The 22,937-nt window shown below is 42.3% G+C and overlaps 1 protein-coding gene across 1 annotated transcript in view; it reads left to right on the top strand.

The window, feature by feature from the left end:
* The first annotated feature begins 17,156 nt into the window (after positions 1-17,156).
* Positions 17,157-22,937, top strand: part of Atp2c1 (ATPase secretory pathway Ca2+ transporting 1) — a 111,160-nt gene continuing 105,379 nt past the window's right edge. Inside the window, exon 1 of the mRNA XM_051205736.1 lies at positions 17,157-17,398. Within this exon, the coding sequence (XP_051061693.1) occupies positions 17,291-17,398 (108 nt within the window). The 5' untranslated portion in view covers positions 17,157-17,290. The remainder of the gene's footprint in view (positions 17,399-22,937) is intronic.

Below are 22,937 nucleotides of genomic sequence, written 5' to 3' on the forward strand. Positions count from 1 at the left end.
TAATGAATAAAGCACTGTTGGCCAATAGGAAAGGAAGATAGGAGGGACTAGGAGACAAGGAGGAAAGAGGAGGTAGTAAGGAGGGACAAGATGGAGAGACTGGGGAGACGAGATGCTGCCTCTCTCCGGTAAGATAAGACCACATAGAAATACATAGAAATGGGTTAATACTTAAGACAGACCTAGCTGATAAGAAACTAGTATCTGGCCAACAGCATTATATCAAATACAGAGTTTCAGTGTGTTAATTGGGGCTGGCGTGGTGGCGGGAAAAACCTTACTCCTTACAATCACCTTTGTGATTTATTATTTTAATATTTTTAAGACAGGGTCTCATGTAGCCCAAGGTAGCTTCAAACTCTCTAAGTAACTGAGGTTGACCTTGAACTCCTGATACTCCCATCTCAGCCTCTGGAATATTGGGATTTCAGGTGTATACCACTGTGCCCAGACATCATTATCTTTAATATACTCCAATGAAATATCCTGGATTCTAGTTCCATGCATATGTACACAGCCATGTTAGTACCTGGGAGGGGTGGCAATGATGAGGACTTGGGGGGAGGTGACAAGCTGCACAATAGAGTCACTTTCTACTATAGAAACACAAACTCCTGCACTGAAATGTAGGTACTGGGGTGATTCTCAAGAATAGGAAGCAAATGTGAAATGTGAAGACTCTAATCCCTTCTCAGTCTTTCAAATTCACAGCTGCTTCCCCTCAGAAAGCCTAATGGGAAACAGCTGGCAAATCAAAAGTGAGTTTTAGAATGCTAGCATCACTGAGTATAGAATGGTAAGCTTGGAATGGAGAGCCAGCAAGTTAATGTTAGCACCCCCCCCCCACTCTCCCAGGAAATGGTGGGTAGCCATCTTATTGCTCTCACTGTTCTGAGCAGGACTTGTCTGTCGAAGCTTTGCTGGGGGGGGGGTGCCTGAGACAGGGTTTTGCTCCATATCTCAGGCTAGCTTTAGATTCATAGTGACCTCCTTCCTTCAGCAGGCATCATAGGCATGGGCCACTGGCAAGGTCATTTGCCTGCCTGTTTAGTGGTCATTCAAATCTGGTTGTGTTTTCCAATGGAAGAATAAAGCACAGCTTCTTCATGTGACCCTTCTTTTCCAGGGACAAGATACACTCTGCGTTGGAGGACAGACAGGGAGAAAGAGCCTAAGCTAGGACAACCATGAGGGTTAGGATTACAAAGTATTGCTGTAGTTGGGATATGCTTGATTCCCTCTGAAAGTGGTGAGGAAATCTGATTGCCTTTCTCACAAATTTCTCACTCTCAGGACTGAGTGGTTCCCATGGCTGAATGTGAACCCCCCTACAGGCTTCTGAGTTTGAACATCCAGTCCCCCAATACAAGGTTATAGAATATTCTGGGGATGGAGCCTCTCTGGGGGCTGCACAATGAGACTGCCTACTTCCTGCCCACTCCCTACTGCCTGGCTGCAGCAGCTCTTTTACCAGCTTCCTTGTGCTTTGGCCATGATGGCCTTTATCTCGTCTTACATCTTTAGCCAGAAGAAACTCTTTAAGCTGTTGCTGTTGCTCATTCTGTTATTGTGACAAGATAAGTAGTTAATACAGAATCCAGCAGGCTGTAACAAAGCAAGCTCCCCTCCCCAACCCTTCCCCCAACCCATGACTTGCCTTTTTCAAATTTCTTGCTTGGTAACCATGAATAAAAGCAGCACAAAGGCCTTTAACAGAAGCCCAGCAAATAATTGCACCATTTACTTTGACTCCAAAACAATAAGCCAGAAGGCAGGCTCACCAGATTGCTGGATCTCAGTTCTGCTTCCCAATGTAGACATATTGAATAAATATCATTTTTTTCTGCTTTTCCCCTGTTAATTTGTCTTAATTGGCTAATCAAAGATGGGGGGGGCAAACCTGTCTTGTTGGGGCACAAGCTGTGACCCCAAACATAGTAACAGGTTTGCTTTTATGACCTACTCCATATTGGGTACCATTAAAGCAACTGAAAACTGACTAAGGCAAACGTGTTCTTCAGTTATCCCATGTTTAAAATTAGCACGATGCTCTAGCCAATCCGAGGCATATTAAATTTCAAATGCTACTCTCTGCATTACATCTGCCTCCATCAATAGCAAGGACCCAGGCCCAGACTGTGTTAGCTGCCAAGTGGAGGCACCTGGTACAGAGCAGCCTCTTTGCAAAACAAAACAAGCAAGATCCTACCTAATAAGGACAGAAGACTGGAAGCTGTGCATATGGAGCCTGAAAGCTGGGCACCTGCTGTAGCGGGTGGGGTGCCAGTCTTTACATAAGATATACCTGATAGAGAGTCATAAAAATGTAACTGTCAAGGAAGGATCAAAGTTAGGCGCAGAGAGTATATGCCTCTCCCTTTAACTGTAGTGAGGCTGAAACAATTAGCTGGGATTTCCCTGGGTCTTGTGCTGGGGAAGAAGAAGAAAGCTGGAGCCCTGTGGCCAGCCAGAGTAGGAGCTTGTGCTCCAAAAGAAATTTCATGGAGCGCTGATCACATGCAGGACTGACCATGAGCCAGAGCCAAACACCAATGGGTCAGTGATGGAAGGCACTAGCCCTGCTTAGTCATGTCACGGCATGTCTTTTGCCTTGAGTCAGGACTTGAAGAGGGACTTCCAAGTCACCAGACCTCTTTATTTGTTCTCCTTCTCACTGGATAAATCTCTACTTTTCACTATCACTTGTCTCATTAATTGCTGTGTTGAAGATGGGTGGCTGAGACCAGCTTATTAGGCTTGGAGTCTAAAAAGTCCAGGAACAAAAGCACAGAGAGAAAAGTCCTTGGGGAGGAGAAAATCTTGATGTGCTCTTGAAAAGCAGGCCGCTTTCTGGATTTATGACTCCATGAATAAAGAGGAGCCCAGATGCGCTGCCCTTTCAAGCTATTTTGTCAATTCCAAAGAGCAGCAGCAGCAGTAGTGACAACCCTTTGTTGTCCTGCCTGCCTCTTCGACCTTACGGTTCTTTGGAACTTGACAAGCCCAGAGTTTAAAACACAGATTTCATCGTGGAGCACTTCAGAATCACAAGATGTCAGATCTAGACAGGGCCTTGGATCAAGAGAAATCATAAAGGGATAAAGGCAAGAGCTCCAGCAATAAAAAAATGTTCTAACTATAAACAAAGGCACCTGGAGACAGAGTTGTATGTGTCTGAAACGAAAACCAAGGGAGGAAAGAAATTGTTTGCAATAATCCAAGGAAATAAAATTCTAAAAAAAGAAATTAAAAACTATGAATTAGAATAAGAATTATATTGGAATGATGATGTTAGAAACTTAATCTTGATGAAATATGTTATACCACCAAATAATACAGGAGATTTTCATCCAGCAGACTTAAGCATGTTGTACATAAACTCTCTGGTCCTATTACTCAGAATGTTTTAAAAGCAGAGAAGAGGAGCAAGTTAGGTCTAGACAGGTGTTTTTCTGTCAAGCCAACACCAGGTCACTACCAAGGACAACCTGCCTGCTCTTTCGTGGTGTATCAACACAGCCCGCTAAAGTCTATCCATTGCTACTTGGCATTGTGTTTACAGGTGAATACACACATTCATTAATGATCCTGAAGAGTATAACCTGACCAGCTATATGCTAAATCATCTCTTTCATGGATATATTATTTACATCTTCCAATGAAGGCTTTTTATGTTACTGATTGCATGCTGAGAAGTATTAGCATCAGGAAAACAGGCCATGAGCTTGGTCTGAAGTTATGTTACAAGACCAGGAATGCACAGGGAGGCAAAAGTGACTTTTTAGTTGGACACACAGGCTGTTTATCATGGGAATGAAGGAGAACTTGGTCACACATCTGTTACTCCAGCCGCTGTAGTCCAGACCAAAAATAGTTCACTATGACAAGAACTTTTAAATAGAAAGGATGACATCATAACTGGCTGGTGTCCTTTTCAGCTGGAGTCATCTTACATTCTTATATGTAACTACTGTGTGCATTTTGTTTACAGCTAGAAGATACAAAGTAGCCATGGCAACAGTAGTGCATGGTGATTAAAAAGTTGGGACTTAGGGTCACATAAACTGGATTGGACTCCTAAGTGAGTCATGTATTTCCTATTTACTCTCAGGCACATATTCATCATTCAACTTGTCTGGCACTTGTTCCTATTTTGCAGGCCAGTTACAAGAGAATGTAAATCAGCGTTCGCAGCCTCCTTAATGCTGTGACCCTTTAATACAGTTCCTCATGTTGTGGTGACCCCCAATCATAACAGTATTTTGTTGCTACTTCATAACTGTGATTTTGCTACTGTTACTAATTGTAATGTAATTATCCTATATGTGACCCCCTGGGGGTCATGACCCACAGGTTGAGAACCACTGGTATAAATGACATCTGCAAGCAGAGCTTGATATAACAGTTAGTCATCAATAGATGGTTGTTATTAATATTAAATATGAATATTTAAGAACAATTTAAAATTCCAAGGACAGAACCACCCACAATGGGCTGAGGCCTCCCCTATCAACCACTAATTTAAAAATTCCCTACAGGCTTGCCTAGAGCCCTATCTTATGGAAGCATGTTTTTAGCCTTAGGAGCTCACAATCCAGTTCGAAGGCAAAAGTTGACATTTCTATACAATTAAGTGTTATAGTAGAAGTTCAGATAAAGTACATTCAGAAATATTTGTTTCCAGCAGGAATGAAACTATTAAGGAATGTCATCAGTAGATGTCTTTGAGTACAAGGTATGCTTGTGATGATGAGACATGGACAAATACAACATTTGAAGCCATCTGGGTTGATATGGGCTGACCTATGGTCTCATGAAATTCACGTACTGAAGTCAGAGCTGCCTGGACCTTGGAATGTGACTTTGTTAGGAAGTCTAAGGCCACCTACAAGAAGGGAGCAAACAGCACCCACCTGCTCCAGCACCTTGATCTCAGACTAACAGCCTCCTGACCGTTGGAAACAAAAGTGTTTAAGCCCCCAGGCTATGGTATTTTGCTACATGGCATTCTTAGCAAACAAATGCACAGACATGTACTACTTTAATCTATTCCACTGTTACTTTATTTACACTTTTAATTGTAATATTTATTCATTTACTAATTGATTTGTTGGTTTTTTTGAGATAAGGTGTCAACTTCACAGTCCAGGCTGGCTTGAACCTCGCTATGTAGCCCAAATTGGCCTCAACCCATGGCCATTTTCCTGCCTCAACCTCCTGGGTGTTAGGATTATAGGCATGAGTCACCACACATTACTTATTCACATCTTAAACAAAAACCTCTTCATTATGCTTTTGAGAGGTAGGGTTTCATTATGTATCCCGGGCTGTTTAGGATACATAACTATAATACTATAGCCTCCTAAGTGATGGAAAAGGAGGAGACAGAGACAGGGAAGCAGAAAGGAAGGAGGGAGGGAGGGATGGAAGGAGGGAAAGGTGGGTAGATGCACAGAGGAAGGGATTCTGTTTTTGCCATCTCTTTAAATATGCCATATATGTTTGTGCATGTACATGTATTCAAATGTTCATGTGTCTACAGAGATCTCCTGGCTGGCCTCAGACTTACTGTGTAACAAAGGATGGTCTGAAGCTTCTAATCCTGCCTCTGATTCCCAAGTGCATGGGATTCAGGCATCGCCCCCCCCCACCCCACCCCCTCTCACACACTGTTTTATGCAGTAGTGGGCATAGATCCCAGAACTTTATGCCAGGACAAGCCGGTTATAGCCCAGTCTAGCGTTCAACTCATAGCAATCCTTCTGCTTCAGTCTTCCTAGTGCTGGAATGACAGGTGTAGCCTTCCTAGTGCTGGAATGGCAGGTGTAGCCACCATACCTGAATACACTTCTTTTCATGTCACTCCATGTTCAATGGACTGATTTCATGAAGAAGGGACTTAGCTAAGAAGGAAGAAATGAAGGGGGTTCTATTTCAAATTCAGTAATCTAGGAAACCTCTCACCGGGAACCTTATTTAAACTGAGGCCAGTCCGATAAAAACAAAAGCAACCACACATAGGCAGAAATTCTAATAATGCCCACACTCCCAGAACCAAGAGAATATGAGAGGAAGCTACATCCCATTCTTCTGCAAGGATATTTCAATCCCTTCCCTGATGGAGTAAGGATGGGTGTGGCCCAAATGCTTCTTAACTGCTCTCAGCTAAGCATCCTACCTCCACAGGGGAGAGGTTGAGCTCAAGTCCAAATGCAATAAGGGTAGGTAGAGATGTCTTCAAAGAGCAGGTTTGATGTCTGTGAATGGAAAAATCTCTGAGAGGAAACATCAGATCTGGAGGGTTCTTTGTTGGACAGGCTTAATTGGATTTTTGCAGGAGGCAGTCTGGGTGATATTGAGGGCAATGGATAAGGAATTTAATAAGGCATCAATGGAGAGGTATGATTTTGACCAAAACGACCCAGCAGAATTCTTGCTAAAATCGGACTAAGCAGTTCAAGGATAGAGCCCACAGTTGGGGTCTAGAAAAAAAAAAAAAAAAAAAAAAGCAGAATTTGGCCCTGGATAGACACTTTGCCAACTGTAGGTAAGGGAATCAAGTGAATAGAGAGACAAGGCAATAATTTTATGAGCAGTATTTTCATAGCCCTGGCTAGGCTTGAACTCAGGCTTTTCCTTTCTTAAGCTGCCAAGTGCTGTACTTGCAGGTGTGTGCCTGTAAAAGACGTCAAACTATGAGACCCAAGTGGGGAATCCGGGATAGAAATACTGTCCAGAGGTCATCACAAAAAAAGGATCCTGTGTGAGGGGCAGTATGCCAAGTGAGAAACTAGAGTAAAGTCTGCAGGGTGTGCTGAGAACTGAAGGTTTGTTACTAGCAGTTTTCCGCCAGCCTGGTCCCACAGCCATGTCAGCCCCAAATAACACACAGAGATGCTATATTAGATATAAAGCTATTGGCCTGTTACTAGTGTTTCTTATTAGCTAGCTCTGCCTTAAATATTAACCATTTCTATTAATCTAAGTATTTCCACGTCTTATCTTACCAGAGAGAAGTCTCTACATCTTGAGTCTCCTAGAATCCTCCTGGGCTCCTAGTCCCACTTACCTTGCCTTCCTATTTGCCAACAGTGCTTTATTCATTAACCAATAAGAGAAACATATTTACAGAATGACGTCTACCATCATCTCCTCTTTTCTGTCTAAAATAAGAAGAAGGGTTTTAACTTTAACATAGTAAAATATATAACAAAACAATTACCAAATAAGAACTATAATTAACAATATTTAGTCCACTAACATTTAGCAAGATTTAAAGAAAGATTTCCATCATCTATCCTATCTTTGTGAGTCTAAGGTCTCATATGTAACTTATCTTTAATCCTAACTAAGGAAAATTATGACCATAACTATCTGTCTTCAACTCCATCAAAGAACACAGAAGGATAGTATATAAACTCTAGAAATGACAGAGACATTTTGCTACCTGGTCACTCACCTGAAGTTCTTCTATAATGTTCCATCTTCAGCCTATGGGCCATAGTGTGTCTGGCAGACTCCTCAGCAAAGCAGGAAACTTTAAACTGTCCACCTGCATTGGCAGCTTGTCAGTCACTTTTCTCTGTGTCCTGCAGAATGTCTGTCAGACTCTTCCATGAAGCAGGAACCCTACAGCAATGCCCATCTTGTTTCATCAGTCATTTTTCTGTGGTTCCTGAATGCCCAGTTTATACAGCATGAAGTCAAACAGTCCAGACAAGAGCAGTATCTTGCCCAAATGGCTAGTCTTGCCATATTGAGAGTAAACTCCATAACACGTTTCTTCGATGTCCATCTTCCTTTCTGACGCAGGTGGTGTTGCCAGAAGCAGTTGTCCCTCACTGTTAAGAAAAACCCTAACCCATTTTAAATTCCATATTCTGTAGGTCTTTGACAGGTTTGAAGAATATTTATCCATCTCAAATATATCTATGTATATTCAGAAATCTTAATTAACTTAATCTAAGTTTTGACTATCAAAGGTACTTATCTATAATCTGTGCTAAATTATACATTACATTTCTAAATGATACCTAAACAAGAGGAGAAATACACATATCACAAAACTTGACCTTAAATTTGTATCAATAAATGAAAATCCATTCCAAAACAAAGTATTCATTTCTATATCATAATTCCCTTTTGACCTTTAAAAAGAAATTGGTTGTGATCATTAACCATTTATAACCAACCACATTTAAATGAAAACAAACATTTATAAACAATATTTGGGAATTTGGGCATCCTTCTTTCCAAACTGCTTTCCTGCTGGAAGGGGTGCTGTCATGGGGATCCTAAGAAGATGCAGAAATCCTGGCTGAAGTGATCTGCAAGGCTGCCTTGTCCATGCTGTTTTGAATGGTGGATCACCTGGGACACTGCTTCAGGGGGTTTTGCTTGATCAAACCATGTTAGTGTAGAAGGAATCCATAGCTTTTCATTTTCTGTGGAAACAAAAGTAGAAATTTTATTCCCTAGTAACCTGCCCTGAGACTTAAATTTGGAAATCAAAGCATTTTAAAATATATAAATTGGATGAATTCAGCAGCACTGATATCAAGTGTATTGTAGCAATTGTTGTTCCTTCCTTAGCAACTGAGCAATTCAAAGACAACACAATAACATACAGTATCCAGACTCTCTGTATATTTTAATGGCCTTTTAATTACTCTATTTCTTCTACTTCTATTTTTTCATTTATTGAAACAGGATATCTCTGTGTAACTTTGGCTACCCTGGAATTTGCACTGTTCATTAGGTTGGCTTTGAAATCACAGTGATTTGTCTGCCTCTGTCTCCCGAGTGCTAGGATTAAAGGTGTGTGACACCACACCTAGCCACTCTCTCTCTCTTACTACTTTTTTAAACCACTTTATCCTCTTTTTCTCTCCCAGGCCTATGTATATGTTAAAACACACTGTAACCCTTTAGAAGTTTTTCTTTATCTGAACCCGTCTTTATGTAGAGTCAGAAAATCTCCCTTAAAGCAAATCTCTGCTTGACTCTAGCAAAACAGTCCAACCGAGAAAAATGCTGCTACCAAGAAGCCTTGCTTGTCTCTGTTCTTTTTTTTCTTTTAAACAACTTTTTAAGCTTTTTTCAAGTTTTAAGTGGAAGTTCTTGGGCTCCACGTTGTAGGTGCCATTTTGTTACAAGCCGTTTTCCCACCAGCCTGGTCCCACAGCTGCACCAGCCCCAAATAACACACAGAGACGCTGTATTAGATATAAAGCTGTTGGCCTGTTTGTAGTGTTTCTTAATGCCTAGCTCTGTCTTAAATATTAACCATTTCTATTGATCTAAGTATTTTCACGTGGTCTTATTTTACCAGAGAGAGGGTCTGGACCTTCTTCCCTAAAGTCTCTTCATCTTGACTCTCCTACTACATCTCCTATCAAAGGTTCAAAGAGGATCCTGGGAGTTGTCGTTGAAGAGCCTCCTAAGAATTAATAAGGAGATGTGTTCCTGGGCAAGCAGCTTATGACTGCATACAGAGGGCAGAGAATCAAATGACAGAAGCCTGAAAGATCCTTTTGACCTGGAGCATCTCAAGGCCTCCCTTGGGAATGGGAGCCTTATTGGGGTCTAATAGCAGTGACAGGTACACAGGGTTGGTGCATTTAGAGTTTGAACAGGAAAGGCAATAGTGGCAATTTGCAAACATTTGCTTGAAGCTATACAGAGACACATCCCATGGCTCCCACAAGTACTTGGCTAGCAGTTCACAAAAGAATGACCTGTGTGCATATATGAAGACATGAATGACTTATCTTTATTATAGCCAGCCTGGATTCAGAAACCAATGGGATAAGAGAAAACTCAAGGTGGTCACATCCAAATTCTATACTCTGTGTTGAATCATTATGTGCAATTAGTCACTTGTTCCTGTAACAAGTCTATTGATCACCAGGGGAGTCTGATGGGGGATGTCTGATAGGGGCACAATAGACAAGACACAGTCTCTGGCCCCAAGGCAGGTTGGGGAAGAAGTCTCCAGCCAAGGTGGTACAGACCAGTAAAACAGGTCCTCTTACAGGTTGGTAAATAGGACGAAGTCATAAGCTTTCCTTGTTCCCAGGCAGTGGCTCTCAACTTTTCACATCATATGAATCAACCGAGAACCTCAGAAAGATGAGGAGTCTGATTCTGGGTCAGGACCAGGAGACACTACTGCTTCTGGTCTATGGGCATTCAGAGTAGCAAGGCTTTAGTCAACACCTAATATGTTTTTATTTTGGGGGGAATAAATATCCCTACATTCATTCGTTATTATTTTAATATTGTATGTGTATGAGTGTTTGCCTGCATACCTTGCTGCATGTCTTTGGGTCCCATAGAACTGGAGTTACAAACAGTTGTGAGCCCCAGTGTGGGTGTAGAGAATTGAACCTTGGTCCTCCTGGAAAAGCAGCCAGTGCTCCTAACCCAGTGAGCTATCTCTCCAGCCCTATTTTGTTTTTCTTTTGAAACAGGGTCTCGCTGTGTAGCTCAGGCTGACTCAGAATTTATTCCTTAGCTTTTCGAGTCTTGGGGTTATAGGCATGTATCACCAACCTAGCTTAACTTACTCTAAGAACTAATAAATAAACACACCCACAAGTTCCTATCTTCGGTACTCAAGATTTCAGCAAGAAAGACTGGTTGACACTATGGTGAGTAGTTATTAAGCCTCTGCGTTAGTCTGGGCAACAACACTTGTGCTGCTTGTGACCCAGCCAAAGGAAGGCCCATCACATACCTGTATAAGGAAATTTCCCTGGTATTAAAAAAAAAATCACACAACTTTATAAGGTTTGCTGCAACAACTTCTCCACTTCACATTGTATGCACGCTATCTTTCTTTTAGATTAAATCATCTGCCAACTCATTCAGGATCCTGTAGCCTCGCCTCCAACTCAGGTTGAAGATAAGTACCTTAGGCCTGGGTTTTTCTACCAAGCCCAAGGCAAATATCAGAGCATTGTTTTGAGGTATCACATTCTCTTATCATTTAACTTCCATCTGGGCAATAGAATCAGAGAAATGGGGAAGGCAAATGGGGTGGGGGTATCTTGGGATGGGGGTGTCCTGGGATGGGGGTGTCACTGTTTGAATCCTGATGGTCCTCACCTGCTGACACAGGCCCAGCCTGATACACATCTGCTTCCATTTACATCCCCGGCTTTCAAACCAAAGGCAGGAGATGGGAACACATCCTGCCCCAAACCAGCCACTCACTCCATCATCTTCAGGAGGCAAAACTATTAACTTTAACAACAACAGCAACACACCTATTATTTCTACTGACTTCCATACAGAATAATAGGCAGTATGGCCACCAGTTTGAAGATTGTCCTAAAATTAAGTCTCTTTCCATGACATGACCAGAAAGACCTCTTGCCTCTTCTGGTTTGGTGCTGAGCCTCCGGGAAGAGCAAAACATGGAGAAGGGCATGAGGAGCAGGCTACACAGCTTTGACAAGCCTTGAAGTCCTTCTCAAACAGTAAGCATCCTGGTGGCTCTTTGCATTTATTCTGAAGAATCTGTTTGCAGTTAAATCATTGATGCGCAATTGTTGAGGGTTCCACCTAAAAGCAGCCGTGGTGAAAACAGTGATTGGTAGATTATGGCTGGAGATTGCTTGTAGAGGGGCTGCGGATTTGAAAAGTCCTAATTTTAGACTTCTTTCCCCAACTTGAAAGGGGCAAGGACCAGTGGTAGAAGGAGAGAAGGGAGAGCTGAGGTTTCTGGCCCAGCCACTGACAGTTGAGCTCTCTGTTAGTGCCTGAACTGAGTGTCACAGTAGCACCATATGAGCAACTGAAGAGTTTGATAGCAATCTGATATTAAGTCAAGATACACCAGAGAGGACAGTGAGTTCATGGGATGCCCGCGTTGATGCCACGAGCCTCCTCATGGAGAAGTGGCTATAAGAAAAGAGATGGCCTTTAGTTTGAGGGACACACTAATACTGGAAAATGCATTTACAATTGTGAGTTGGATGGAAGTTCTCAGTTCTGGCACATATCTATGCATGAGCAACCTCTTTACATCTGTATCCCTACCTGGCAGCTCAAAGTGAGGGTCCCAGCCTAGCAGCATCAGCATCATCAGAAGCATCAGCTTCTCACCCTGGACTTAACTGAATTAGAAACCCCGAGGGTAAAGTCCTCACAGTTGCACCAACAAACCATACAGGTGATTCTGTTACATGTTCATGTTTGGCCCTAAACCAGTGGTTCTCAACTTCCCCAGTGCCAAGACCCTTTAATACAGTTCCTTACACTGTGGTGACCCCCAAACCATAAAGTTATCATCATTGCTACTTCATAACTGTAATTTTGCTACTTTTATGAATCATAATTTAAATATTTTTGGAGAGAGGGGGTTGCCAAAGGGGGCGAGACCCACAGGTTGAGAACCACTGTGCCTAAAACTTCTGCAGAAAAGTAACTTTAATTCTTAAATAGAAGACAAGAGCCTCATTGGTATTATTGTCAAATCTGAGACATTAACATGCAGAACTAGAAACCTAAGGATATAAAACCTTACACAACTTAGAGAAGTTAGATGTGGGATTTTCTGGGTTATGGCTGAAATGGGGGATGACCAGGGATTCTCTATGTGGCTTCTGGGAAAGTGAAAATGCCCCACCCTTAGCTGTAATATAACCATCTGCTGTGTGGTGTGGGCTCTAAGAAATGTTCTGTGTTGTTGTAGATGGACTTTAATCTTGCTGTGAGATGAAACCTGACACTGCATTAACTTGCCCTGATGAGCAGGGTTAAATGGCTTCCATTTCCCTCTGCTGACCTCATTTAACACTGTCCTTGAAGACAGCAAGAGGCAAGGCCAGTCTCTGCAGATCGGGGTGGGGGGGGCGGGATGAGAGAGATCTCTTAGTAGAATTTATGATAAAAAATGGCTTCTCTGTTCTGGGCTAGCAGCTTCTCCATCATTCTGCCTTCTCGTCACTCTATTTCTAGGTTGGATTAATTCCCAGAGAGTAGAGTCATTTTCCTGATGGAGGCTCTCGGCACTGATTGGAAGGACAAAGAGATTAGTGCGGTTTTAGTTTTCGTCCTGATGCAATTAGGAAAAAATCAAAGGTTTTCTGGAGATACATTTTCTGCTGTCCTGTTCTGAGTCCCAACCTGGATTTAACTCCTGGGTTCCTTTCTTCTCTCTTTGCCTCTTTCTTTTACTAAGTGTGCGATTCTGCACATTGTTGATGTACATAACTGCAATACACAACGGTAGACAGCTCACAAACTCACACTCTCATCCCATTTCATCAAACATTAGAAAAGGAGAAAACTGAAAATAGATTTGCCTCAACCTCTTGCCACTTTTTGGCCTTTCAATGTTGCTTTTTCAGTGAAAAAAAAGAGGGGGTTTAAAACACTTTATTAAAAAGCTGGCAGTTCTTAGAAATGAAAGAGAACATGAGACTACTCTATCACAGTGGGTTGCAGCCTTGATAGTTAGTTCCTGTTGGTTCTTTTCCTATAGAGCAGACCAAGGGTGGGGAGAGCTATACACAGTAGCAGATAGTTGCCCTTATCCCCTATTGTGCCGCTGGCCAGAGGCCTTTTGGTCCTTGCTGATGTGCTAGGCCATCATGAGGACTCTGGTCAGCTGCTGTTCACCACTACAACTGACTTACTTGGCAATCAAGACTGGCACTCATGAAGGCCACAACAACAGAGATATCCACACTAGAAACACAAGCTGGTTATGACTCCCATCTGAGAAATGGGAGTGTAAAAATATTCACTCGTGTTTGTATTAGCATGAGATGGGGTGTTGACCCATGTCAACAGAAACGGAAAGTAGGGTAGCTTTTAAAATCTGGGAGCAAAGTGCCTGTATGTTCAGACATAACTTCTGTGACATCACCAGAATCATAGCATAAGGGATCTTTAAGATCTATGTAAATCAAGCACACACATGTAATCTCAGCTACTCTGGAGGCTAAGACAGGAGAATCAAACAAGAATTCAAAACCAATCTGGGCCATTTAGCAAGACACTATCTTGAAATAAAAGTTTTAAGAAGGGCTGGGTAAAGTGGCTCAGTGGCAGACACTTGCCTAGCATGTGCGAGCTCCTGGGCTTGATTCCCAGTGCAACAAAGAAGATTTAAAAAAAAATAGGAGATGTGTATTTTATTTATAGAAAATTCAGGATAGAAATTGTATGATTTTTTTTTTTCTGTAAAGATGCATCTGGTCTTAAATCTAATCATCCTTGAAAGTAAATTCTTATCAGGTAAAATGTGTTTTTCTCTTTTAACAGCTTCACAGGTTTTGATCTTTGGTGTGTTTCTGGGTGTGGGTTAAGAGGCTATGCAATGGTCAAGCAGGGAGACTCTGGAGTGAGGCTTCTCTGGTTAGAGCCCCTTCCCTTTGCTTTATAGCTGTGTAAACCTTCTCTGGACCTTTGTCTCAGGGATGCTCTGAGATTACATTGACACAGAACAAATAATTTACTGTAGTGTCAAAAGCCAAATAAATGTTCCCTATAATTTATACTTGTTATTAGTTAAACACCTAAAGGAATCTTCATTACATTTGTTTCGCCCATTTCTCCCCAGCCCCTTTGAAGCACTGGGGGCTGTACCCAGGGACCCACTTTACCACTGAGCCACATCTCTAGCTCACCAATATCTATTTTATGTTTTCTGTTACAATAGAACAAAAAATTGTTTTGTGGTTTTTTTCTTCTTCTTCTTCTTTTTTTCTCCCCTTCTCTGTTCTTTTCACTGCTCTCCTTGGGCCTGGAAACGATGATCACAAAACAACCATCTGGTCTAAAACGAACTCTGCTTTGTGTTCCTCACTGGGAAAAGGTTTTGATCAGTGGCCATGCTGGGCAGGCTGTGGGCTTCTGCCCACAATAGAGGCGTAAGAGTTCAAATATTCTAAGAGGAGCTGTAAAGGGAGCAGCTCGTGGATCCCAGAATGGATGTGAACAGAACCTGTCCCTATTATCCCTGGGGGCCTGTCTCTTTCTAGGGACTTGGGAGGGCCCAGGTGTTTGGGCTTGGTGAGCTGATTGCTTTTCTGGGTCATGAACTGGCAGATAACACGTTGCTTCTCTGCTGCCCTCATTAGAGTCTGAAGTCTCCAGCATGTAGACGGGGACACTCAGAGCTCCCTTAAGCACACAGCCATGAACCTAGAGTGGAGGCAGGAGGGCAGGGCCTCCAAAGAGCCATGCCCAGCAGCAATAGGAGAAGGACTTCTTGGAATTGCCTCCAGGCCCTAGTGAGTCTGGGACATCACCTTTTTGGTGGGCCCCATGCCAACCGACAGACTGTCTCACTACTTAGTAGCATACTCTGCTTCAGGCCATCAGGTGTGCTCCCTGAAGGCAAGTTCCCATCCAGGAGTGCCAGAGAGGCTGTCTTAGGGGACAATTCAGTCTGTGACGTGAGCTCTGCCTGCCCCTTTTTCCTCCCAACCCCTGCTCTCACTGGAGGGGAGACTTTCTTCTTCTTCTTCTTCTTCTTCTTCTTCTTCTTCTTCTTCTTTTTTTTACCTTGGAGCACATGTCAGAGTCACATGCTTATTGATGGACGTCCACCCTAGTTCCTACATGACAGCCCCCAAGTGAATGCTCTGTTTTCACCAATGAACTCAGCTAACAAAAGGAAAGAACAAAAATGGGGGTTGGGAGATAGTGGGCAAGCACTTGCTATGGTGGAATGGGGAACTGAGTTGGAATCCCTAACCCTGAATGAAGAGCATGGCATGGCTATATATCCTGTACCTACATCCCTGTGGAGAACACATTAGAGAGAACGGCTGGGATGTGCTGGCTGGCCCGGTTAGCTCCAGGTTCACTGAGAGACCCTGTCTCAAGGGAAAAAGGTAGAAAGTAATAGAGCAGAATATTGATTCCCTGGCTTTATGGGCCAGCATGACACACACAGACACAGACACACACACACACACAGACACACACACACACAGACACACACACACAAACAGACACACACACAGACACAGACACACACAGACACATACACAGACACACACACACACACAGACACACACACACAGACACATACACAGACACACACAGACACACACACAGACACACACACAAACAGACACACACACAGACACACACACAAACAGACACACACACACATACACACACAGACACACACACACACAGACACACACACACACACACACACACACTGGGGGGGTCTTCTGAGGACTTAGATTACAAACCCTGTGACCTCTATAGATGACAAAGAAAATGAACATTCAAATTTATAATTTCATATCCTTTAAGACCACAGACCTCTTGTTGTGTCTTTTCTACTCCCCCCTCTTTTCCTCCATTGAAAGCGTGAATCCCTTTTATAGTAGTTAGAAGTATGCTCTCCCAAACACTCAGGAGAAAGCCTGAGGAAATTTAATGGTTCCAAATTCAGCCTGTGGATTTGCGATAAGGATTCAAGGCAAGAAGCCTTTTAACTCAGAAAAGAATCAGTTTGCAGCCATTGTCCAATTAATGCAAAGTATCTGGTTACTGGCATGCTGCATAATGCATCACAGAGCACACTGAATGCCCTCAGAGCTGGCCAGCTCCATGATGCCTCTGAATGTGTGTGTGTGTGTGTGTGTGTGTGTGTGTGTGTGTGTGTGTGTGCATGGTTTTCATTTCAGAAAAGGAATCCCCTAAAACTGTGCTTCTCAAGGCTGAAAGAATGGACTTTTAAACCGAGACAAAGTTGAAGGTGGTTGTTAATGTGTGCTGGTAATGACAAGAACTCTAAAGGGAAATTGGGAAAACTGCATGTCATGTCCTCCCTCAAAAAGAAAAAAAGAAAAAAAAAAAAGAAGAAGAAGAAGAAGCAGAAACACTGTTGAAGAATTAAAATTAAACCTCACGAGAGTCTGTGGGTATGGAAAGTCACCAGCTAGCTAATATTAACATAGCTTGCAACAGAGAACTGCTGCTTGAAATAGGACAGTCAGTCACATCTCTGTCACTGGGCTGTTTACATTCTGTGGGCCAGCCCTGAACTTCTTCCTGGCTCCAGCCCCAGGATCTGGCCCCTGGGCATTGTGTTTCTGGAGGCTTCTAGATATCAACCACACTCAGCCATCTACTTTCTCCAGGAACTCTCACCCGAAGACAGAGATATAAGAACAACTCCACGAAGCCTGTGTTGTTTGTGGTGCAAGTGTTGGAGCTTCAAACAACCGCTAGGCATCGGAGGCCAAGTTTTTTGACTGCATTTGGTTGCTGGCAGGGAGGGGCAGACAAGGACTCTCCAGCTTCCTTCACTATGGAGAATTTGTTGCCTCCATCTAGATTCTCTTACTTCAAAAAGTATCCTTTCCTCTCGATTAGGAAGTATTTATCAACGCTGAGAAACCAAGGAGCTGAAGAACAGGTATTATTTTGTTTGTGCTAACTTTAAAAATAACTGGTGCTTATTTCTGGGTGTGGCTTTTCACTGCTTCGGATATGTGTCTCTGCTGGTTTACTTGCTTTCATAGATACAGGTCGGATCCAGCTTGTTGTTATTCACATTTGCCAATCAGAGGAGCAGACAGGCTTGGGAGGGTTTACTTGAACCTGGAACATTTGGATCCTGAGATGAAGCAAATGGGGAAAACGCATACCTTGCTTTCTTCCATTATTACTCTTGGATGCTTTGATGACTTTTTCAGTGTTTCAGAGACAATTCTTGAAACTGTTCACAGCTCGATAGATGAAATAGCATACCCTAGAAACACACTTATTTTCCTGCATATTTCTGTGATTATGTTAATATCACCAGGATTTGCAAAGTGAAGAACATTTCCATGCCCATAATCAGATCATTAATGGGCTGATGAGATCATTTAGATATAGCAGCTAATTTTTCATATGTGGTAGGTAGGGAATAGAGCACAATAATTCTCAGTGCTCAGTTTCCAACAGCATGTGGGTGTATAAGCATTTTAAAATCTGTTATAAAATGTCAGGTTATTTCCATTTAAAAACACATATGTTCGTTATGCTGTTTACACTATACATATCTAAAAACTGCTTTTATAACTGTACCATATTGTGAGAAGAAATAACAATGTATGGCCCATTTAAATACAGTAGTTTGTTCAGAAGCATGGCAATGGAATATAAATGTAAAGGACAGATCTGTCACCACACTGAAGATGAACAACCATAAGCCTTTGTGCACAGTGCTTTAACTAGAACAGCAGAACTAGTCAGGAGATTGCTTGTGTCTTTCTGGCACATGTTTTCCTCTGTGGTAGGAGATGACCCAGTTAGCAATACACTTCCTGGAAACGGAAGCAGAGGACAGCAGAAGAAAACCCTCTAGTGACCCCTTTCTCCAAAGCTCAAGCCTCATTTGGAAAAGGACATATTATGATTTGTAAGGAAACTGTTTTCAGGCTCCGATTTACATGATTTTAATAAGTGCTAGAGATTTGGGCTCTCTGCATTAAGGGAACTAGACTAGTCCCATTTTCCTGTCAGTCAGGTGTGTTGTCACACTCATCCAAAACCATTTCTGTGTTTCCTCTCAGCGGGCACTGATTTTGAAGTGGAAAGTTGGAGGTGGTACCCAGAGACTTGGCTACCCTCAGTAGTGATGTCCTAGGCTTCTTCTGTGGGGAAGGAGGGCGGCGTGGTTGAAAGGAAGGCTGACAGAGGCAGATGGGGTGTGTGTTGACACTGGCAGGGTGCGAGGACATTGATTTCTTCTGCTTCTTGGTATTGTGTATGTAGAGAGGTGGCTATTGGTAGCTATGTTGCTTAAATACTCCCGTGACCTTTTTTTTTTTTTTTTTGAAGCTTATTTCATTGTTTACATATTTGTGAAGTTATTTTTTTCTGTGTGCTGTGTGTACATGAGTGTATTTGAAAAAAGTGTGGGATGTATGCACAAACACACATACACATGTGTTGTCTGCGGGTGGTCATGGGATGGACATGGAAGCTAGAGGCTGAGAGCAAGATATCTTTTCTTAGTTTCCTCTATATTATTATTACTGTTGTTGTGGTTATTTCCTGAGATAGTCTTACTGAAACTGAAGCTGGCTGTTTTGACTAGATTGCTGGCCAGGAAGCCTTCAGGATGACTTTCTCTGCCTCCCGCTGCTGGCTTTATAGGGGTGTGTTGCGGAGCATAGCTTCTCACATGGGTTCTGGGCATCGGAATTCAGCTCCCCAAACTTTGCACAGCAAATGCATTTCCCACTAAGCCATCTCCCCAGGCAGAGCATGATTTGGTATTTTGAGATAGAGTCTCATATAGCCCAGGTTGGCCAAGCCGTATTGGCCTTTGAATGCCTCCTGGTTTTACTTCCCAAGTGCTGGGATTACTGTCATGTACCACCACACCTAGCCGCTGAAGTTTATTTTGAAAATGCTACAAAATTGTGCCTTCAGAAGACAATGAGTACTCAGTATGGGAACATAAGACTTGGACTGGGTAGGTGGTCACCTCCCCAATTTACAACCATATTGGCTGGCCCGGGAATAGCAGGGAGCATTGTGCTGCGTTATTAACTCCCTATATATGTTAATAGAAAAAAAATGCTTTGTTTGATTCCTTTCCAAAGCAAATTACAGCTGTTTGGACCTGCAGTCTAACAGAATTGCAGAAATTGGGTTCATCTGCTTTACTTTGAAAAGCATAGTGAAAAATTATAAACAAAGTTAATGATGTCTCCACAATGACCTTCCCATTGTCTCTATTCTTTACATTCCTGTAAACCAGATCTGCAATAGAAAGCTAAGGGGACAGAGACGTGAAGAGAATGAGTATTGTCCTGGAAGCCACCCAGCTAGAAAATGGAAAGGGGGACAGGAGACAGGTGGTGGTGGTGGTGCATAACTTTTATCTCAGCACTCAGGAGGCAGAGGCAGGCAGATATCTGTGAGTTCAAGGCCAGCCTGGTCTACAGAGCGAGTTCCAGGATGTCTAGGAAGAAAAAGAGGAAGATAGGAATGCCTGAATTTTTATACTTTATCCTTTTCATCATATTCCTCTCATAACAACCCAGTGATAATAGGGGATCACCATCCTAGACACTATTCTAAAACCTCAGACCACTGCCATTATTCTGACTGCAATTGCTATGTATATGACTAACTACTATTTTCTGTGCATATTATTTAAATCACCCATTAGCAAATTTGTTTGGGGAAAAATTCATATCCTTACTATCAGTGAAAAAAATCAATGACATTTGCTGTAACTAGAAGACTAAATACATTCAAAGCAAATTCTGTAGACAGACAGCGTTACCTGTGTAGTGGCATAACGCACCTGTTGGAAAGCTTAAGTAGGAGGATTATTAACTGGAGTCCAGACTAGGTTACATAGTGAAAAAACAAAAACAAAACATCAAAACAGCCTTCTCAGCAGAGGTGTTGGGGGCTGGAAGTATGACTCAGTGGTAGACACTTAGCATGCACAAGGTCCTAGGGTTGACACTCCCCTGCCACCAAAGAAGAAATGTTTAGAGCTGCCTTTGAGGCTGACTGAGATGGTCTCCTGAATGAAGATGGGGGGGTGATTAAAAGGTTAGACAACTCTCTCATTTCCAAATGATTCACTGTTATTGAATGCCATGTCTGCATGCCAATGCCTTCACTCTTAAGTACCAGCAGGGGTGTGGTATCCCAGACATACCATCTGCTTCCACTCCCCCGTGCATCCAAATGCACTCTTCTCTCTAGCTTAGAATTCCTCCTCTACTTAACACTGGCCTTTCTGGAGATGCCCTCTGAGTCCTTAGACTGGGAAATGCACACAGCTCTCCCTTTCCTAAGGTAGTCTCTTTACTTTCGGTATTAGATGTTGCTACTATATTCAGAGCAAACGGTGGTAACAATGACACAGGCGGAGGCAGAGAAGAGCCTGCCTTTGAAGTTGGCCTTGAGCTTATGCTTCCCTTCAACAGCCTTATCAACCTGCATTTCTCCTTCTGCTGATCCTCGGCAAAGAGATGATAAGAGGAGGGAGCAGAAAACACAGGCGGACTTATTTAATGGACAAGAAATTGAGATGGTCGGGGTAACAGACCCTTGCTCTCTTGCAGGTGGACTTTTCTGTCCCTCCTGCCAGGTCCCAAACCATGACATGGGGACTTACTAATTCTGAAAGCTTGACTGATAGCTTAGGCTTGTTTCTAACTAGCTCTTATAACTTAAAGTAACCCATTTCTACTAATTAATTTTCTGCCTCATGGCTGTATTACCTTCATTTTGTACTGTCCATGCTGATTGCTCTGTGTCTCCTCTCCTCTCGACCTTCTTCTTCCCAACATTCTCTCTGACCTGAAAATCCTGCCTAGCTATTAAACCAATCAGAGTGACACATATTCACAGTGGGCAAAAAGATTATTCCACAGCATCTCTCCCTTTTGTCTATATAAAAAGGAGAAGTTTTAACTCTAACACAATGAACTATAAACAATAAGAACAATTATCAGCTAAGAATTATATTCCTAATGTCCAGTCCATTTGTATTTGGCATATTTGGAGAAAACACTCCATTATTTATTCAATATTGATGAGTCCAAAGCTCTGTACCTTGTAGACAGAGTTTCTGTTCTGCCTGGTCCCACAGCCATTTAGTCCCAAGTAAACACACAGAGGCTTATATTAATTATAAGTGGTTTGGCTGATGGCTCGGGCTTCTTATTGGCTAGATCTCTCTTAATTATTAACCTATTTCTAATTTCTATTAATCTAACTATTTCCACATGGTTTTGGCTTATCCGAGAATGCCTACCTTCCTGGTGGCTTCATGGTGACTCTCTGGCAGTTCCTTTCTGCCTTCCTCTCCCCAGAATTCTCCTCGTCTCATAGCCCACCTATACTTCCTGCCTGGATACTGGGCAATCAGTGTTTTTTTCATCAATGAATAAGAGAAATATATTAACACCACACAGTAGGACATCCCCCATCAGTACCTAATTTAGCTTCTAAGGAAAACTACAGCTATAACTAACTACATAGTCTTCAACTCCATCAAAGACCCCAGAAGGATCTAATATTAACCGAGTAAACAGAGCAAACAACTTCTAACTTTAAAAAGTTTGGCTTTTATCTCTGACCCAAATAATACTCTAAAACCCGAGGGCACTCTAATTCTCCTTCTCAAAGAAATCTATGTTGGAGCTCAGTATACTCAATGAGGCTTAAGGGGTTGTTGATATAGGCTCAGCCTCCCTAGGTAAAATACGCACATTCTACTATAGCATGTTCTAAGAAATGTGAAGAGGTTTTAGCTCCTTAGGGTAAATGGCTAGTGTGAGATTACAGCAAAACTTTTCAAATGTGTGGGGTTTTGTTAGTTTGCTTTGTTTTTAAGTCATGGCGGGGCTGGTGAGATGGTTTAACTGGTCTGAGACTCACATGAAGAAGAAAAGAACTGAGGTTTGTGTATGTACACATACACTTACACAATCATACAAAATAAGTAAGAAATGTGAAAAGGAAGTCATGAGAGCTGGGAGTACAGTGGCAGAATATTCACTTAGCAACACAAAGTTCTGGCATATATCTGGTATGTTTGTGATCATGCTTCTATGCAGGCGTGTGTGTATGCATGTGTCAGTGCAAATGTGTGTGTGTGTGTTCATGTAGGTATGAATGTGTGAGTGTGTGTGCATGCAGGCATGTATATTGCTTGTGTGAGTGTGTGTGTGAGTGTGCATTCAAACATGTATGTGTGTGCATGGAGGCATGTGTGTGTGTGTATGCAGGTATGTGTGTGAGTGCATGTATTATGAAATACTGGAATGTTGTTCATAGTTAAGTGACATCCAAGGGAGCTGGGAAGTGGCCAGTGTCCTTGTGATTTGTTTGAGAAGAGCAAGATTTAATGGTTTGGTTGTAGAAGTAAAAGATTATCTGTGTGGAATTTTAAAATAAGGCAGAGATTTTTATAATAATCTTGTGTAGGA

The sequence above is a fragment of the Phodopus roborovskii genome, unplaced genomic scaffold, assembly GCF_943737965.1.
Source record: "Phodopus roborovskii unplaced genomic scaffold, PHOROB, whole genome shotgun sequence".
NCBI lineage: Eukaryota > Metazoa > Chordata > Mammalia > Rodentia > Cricetidae > Phodopus > Phodopus roborovskii.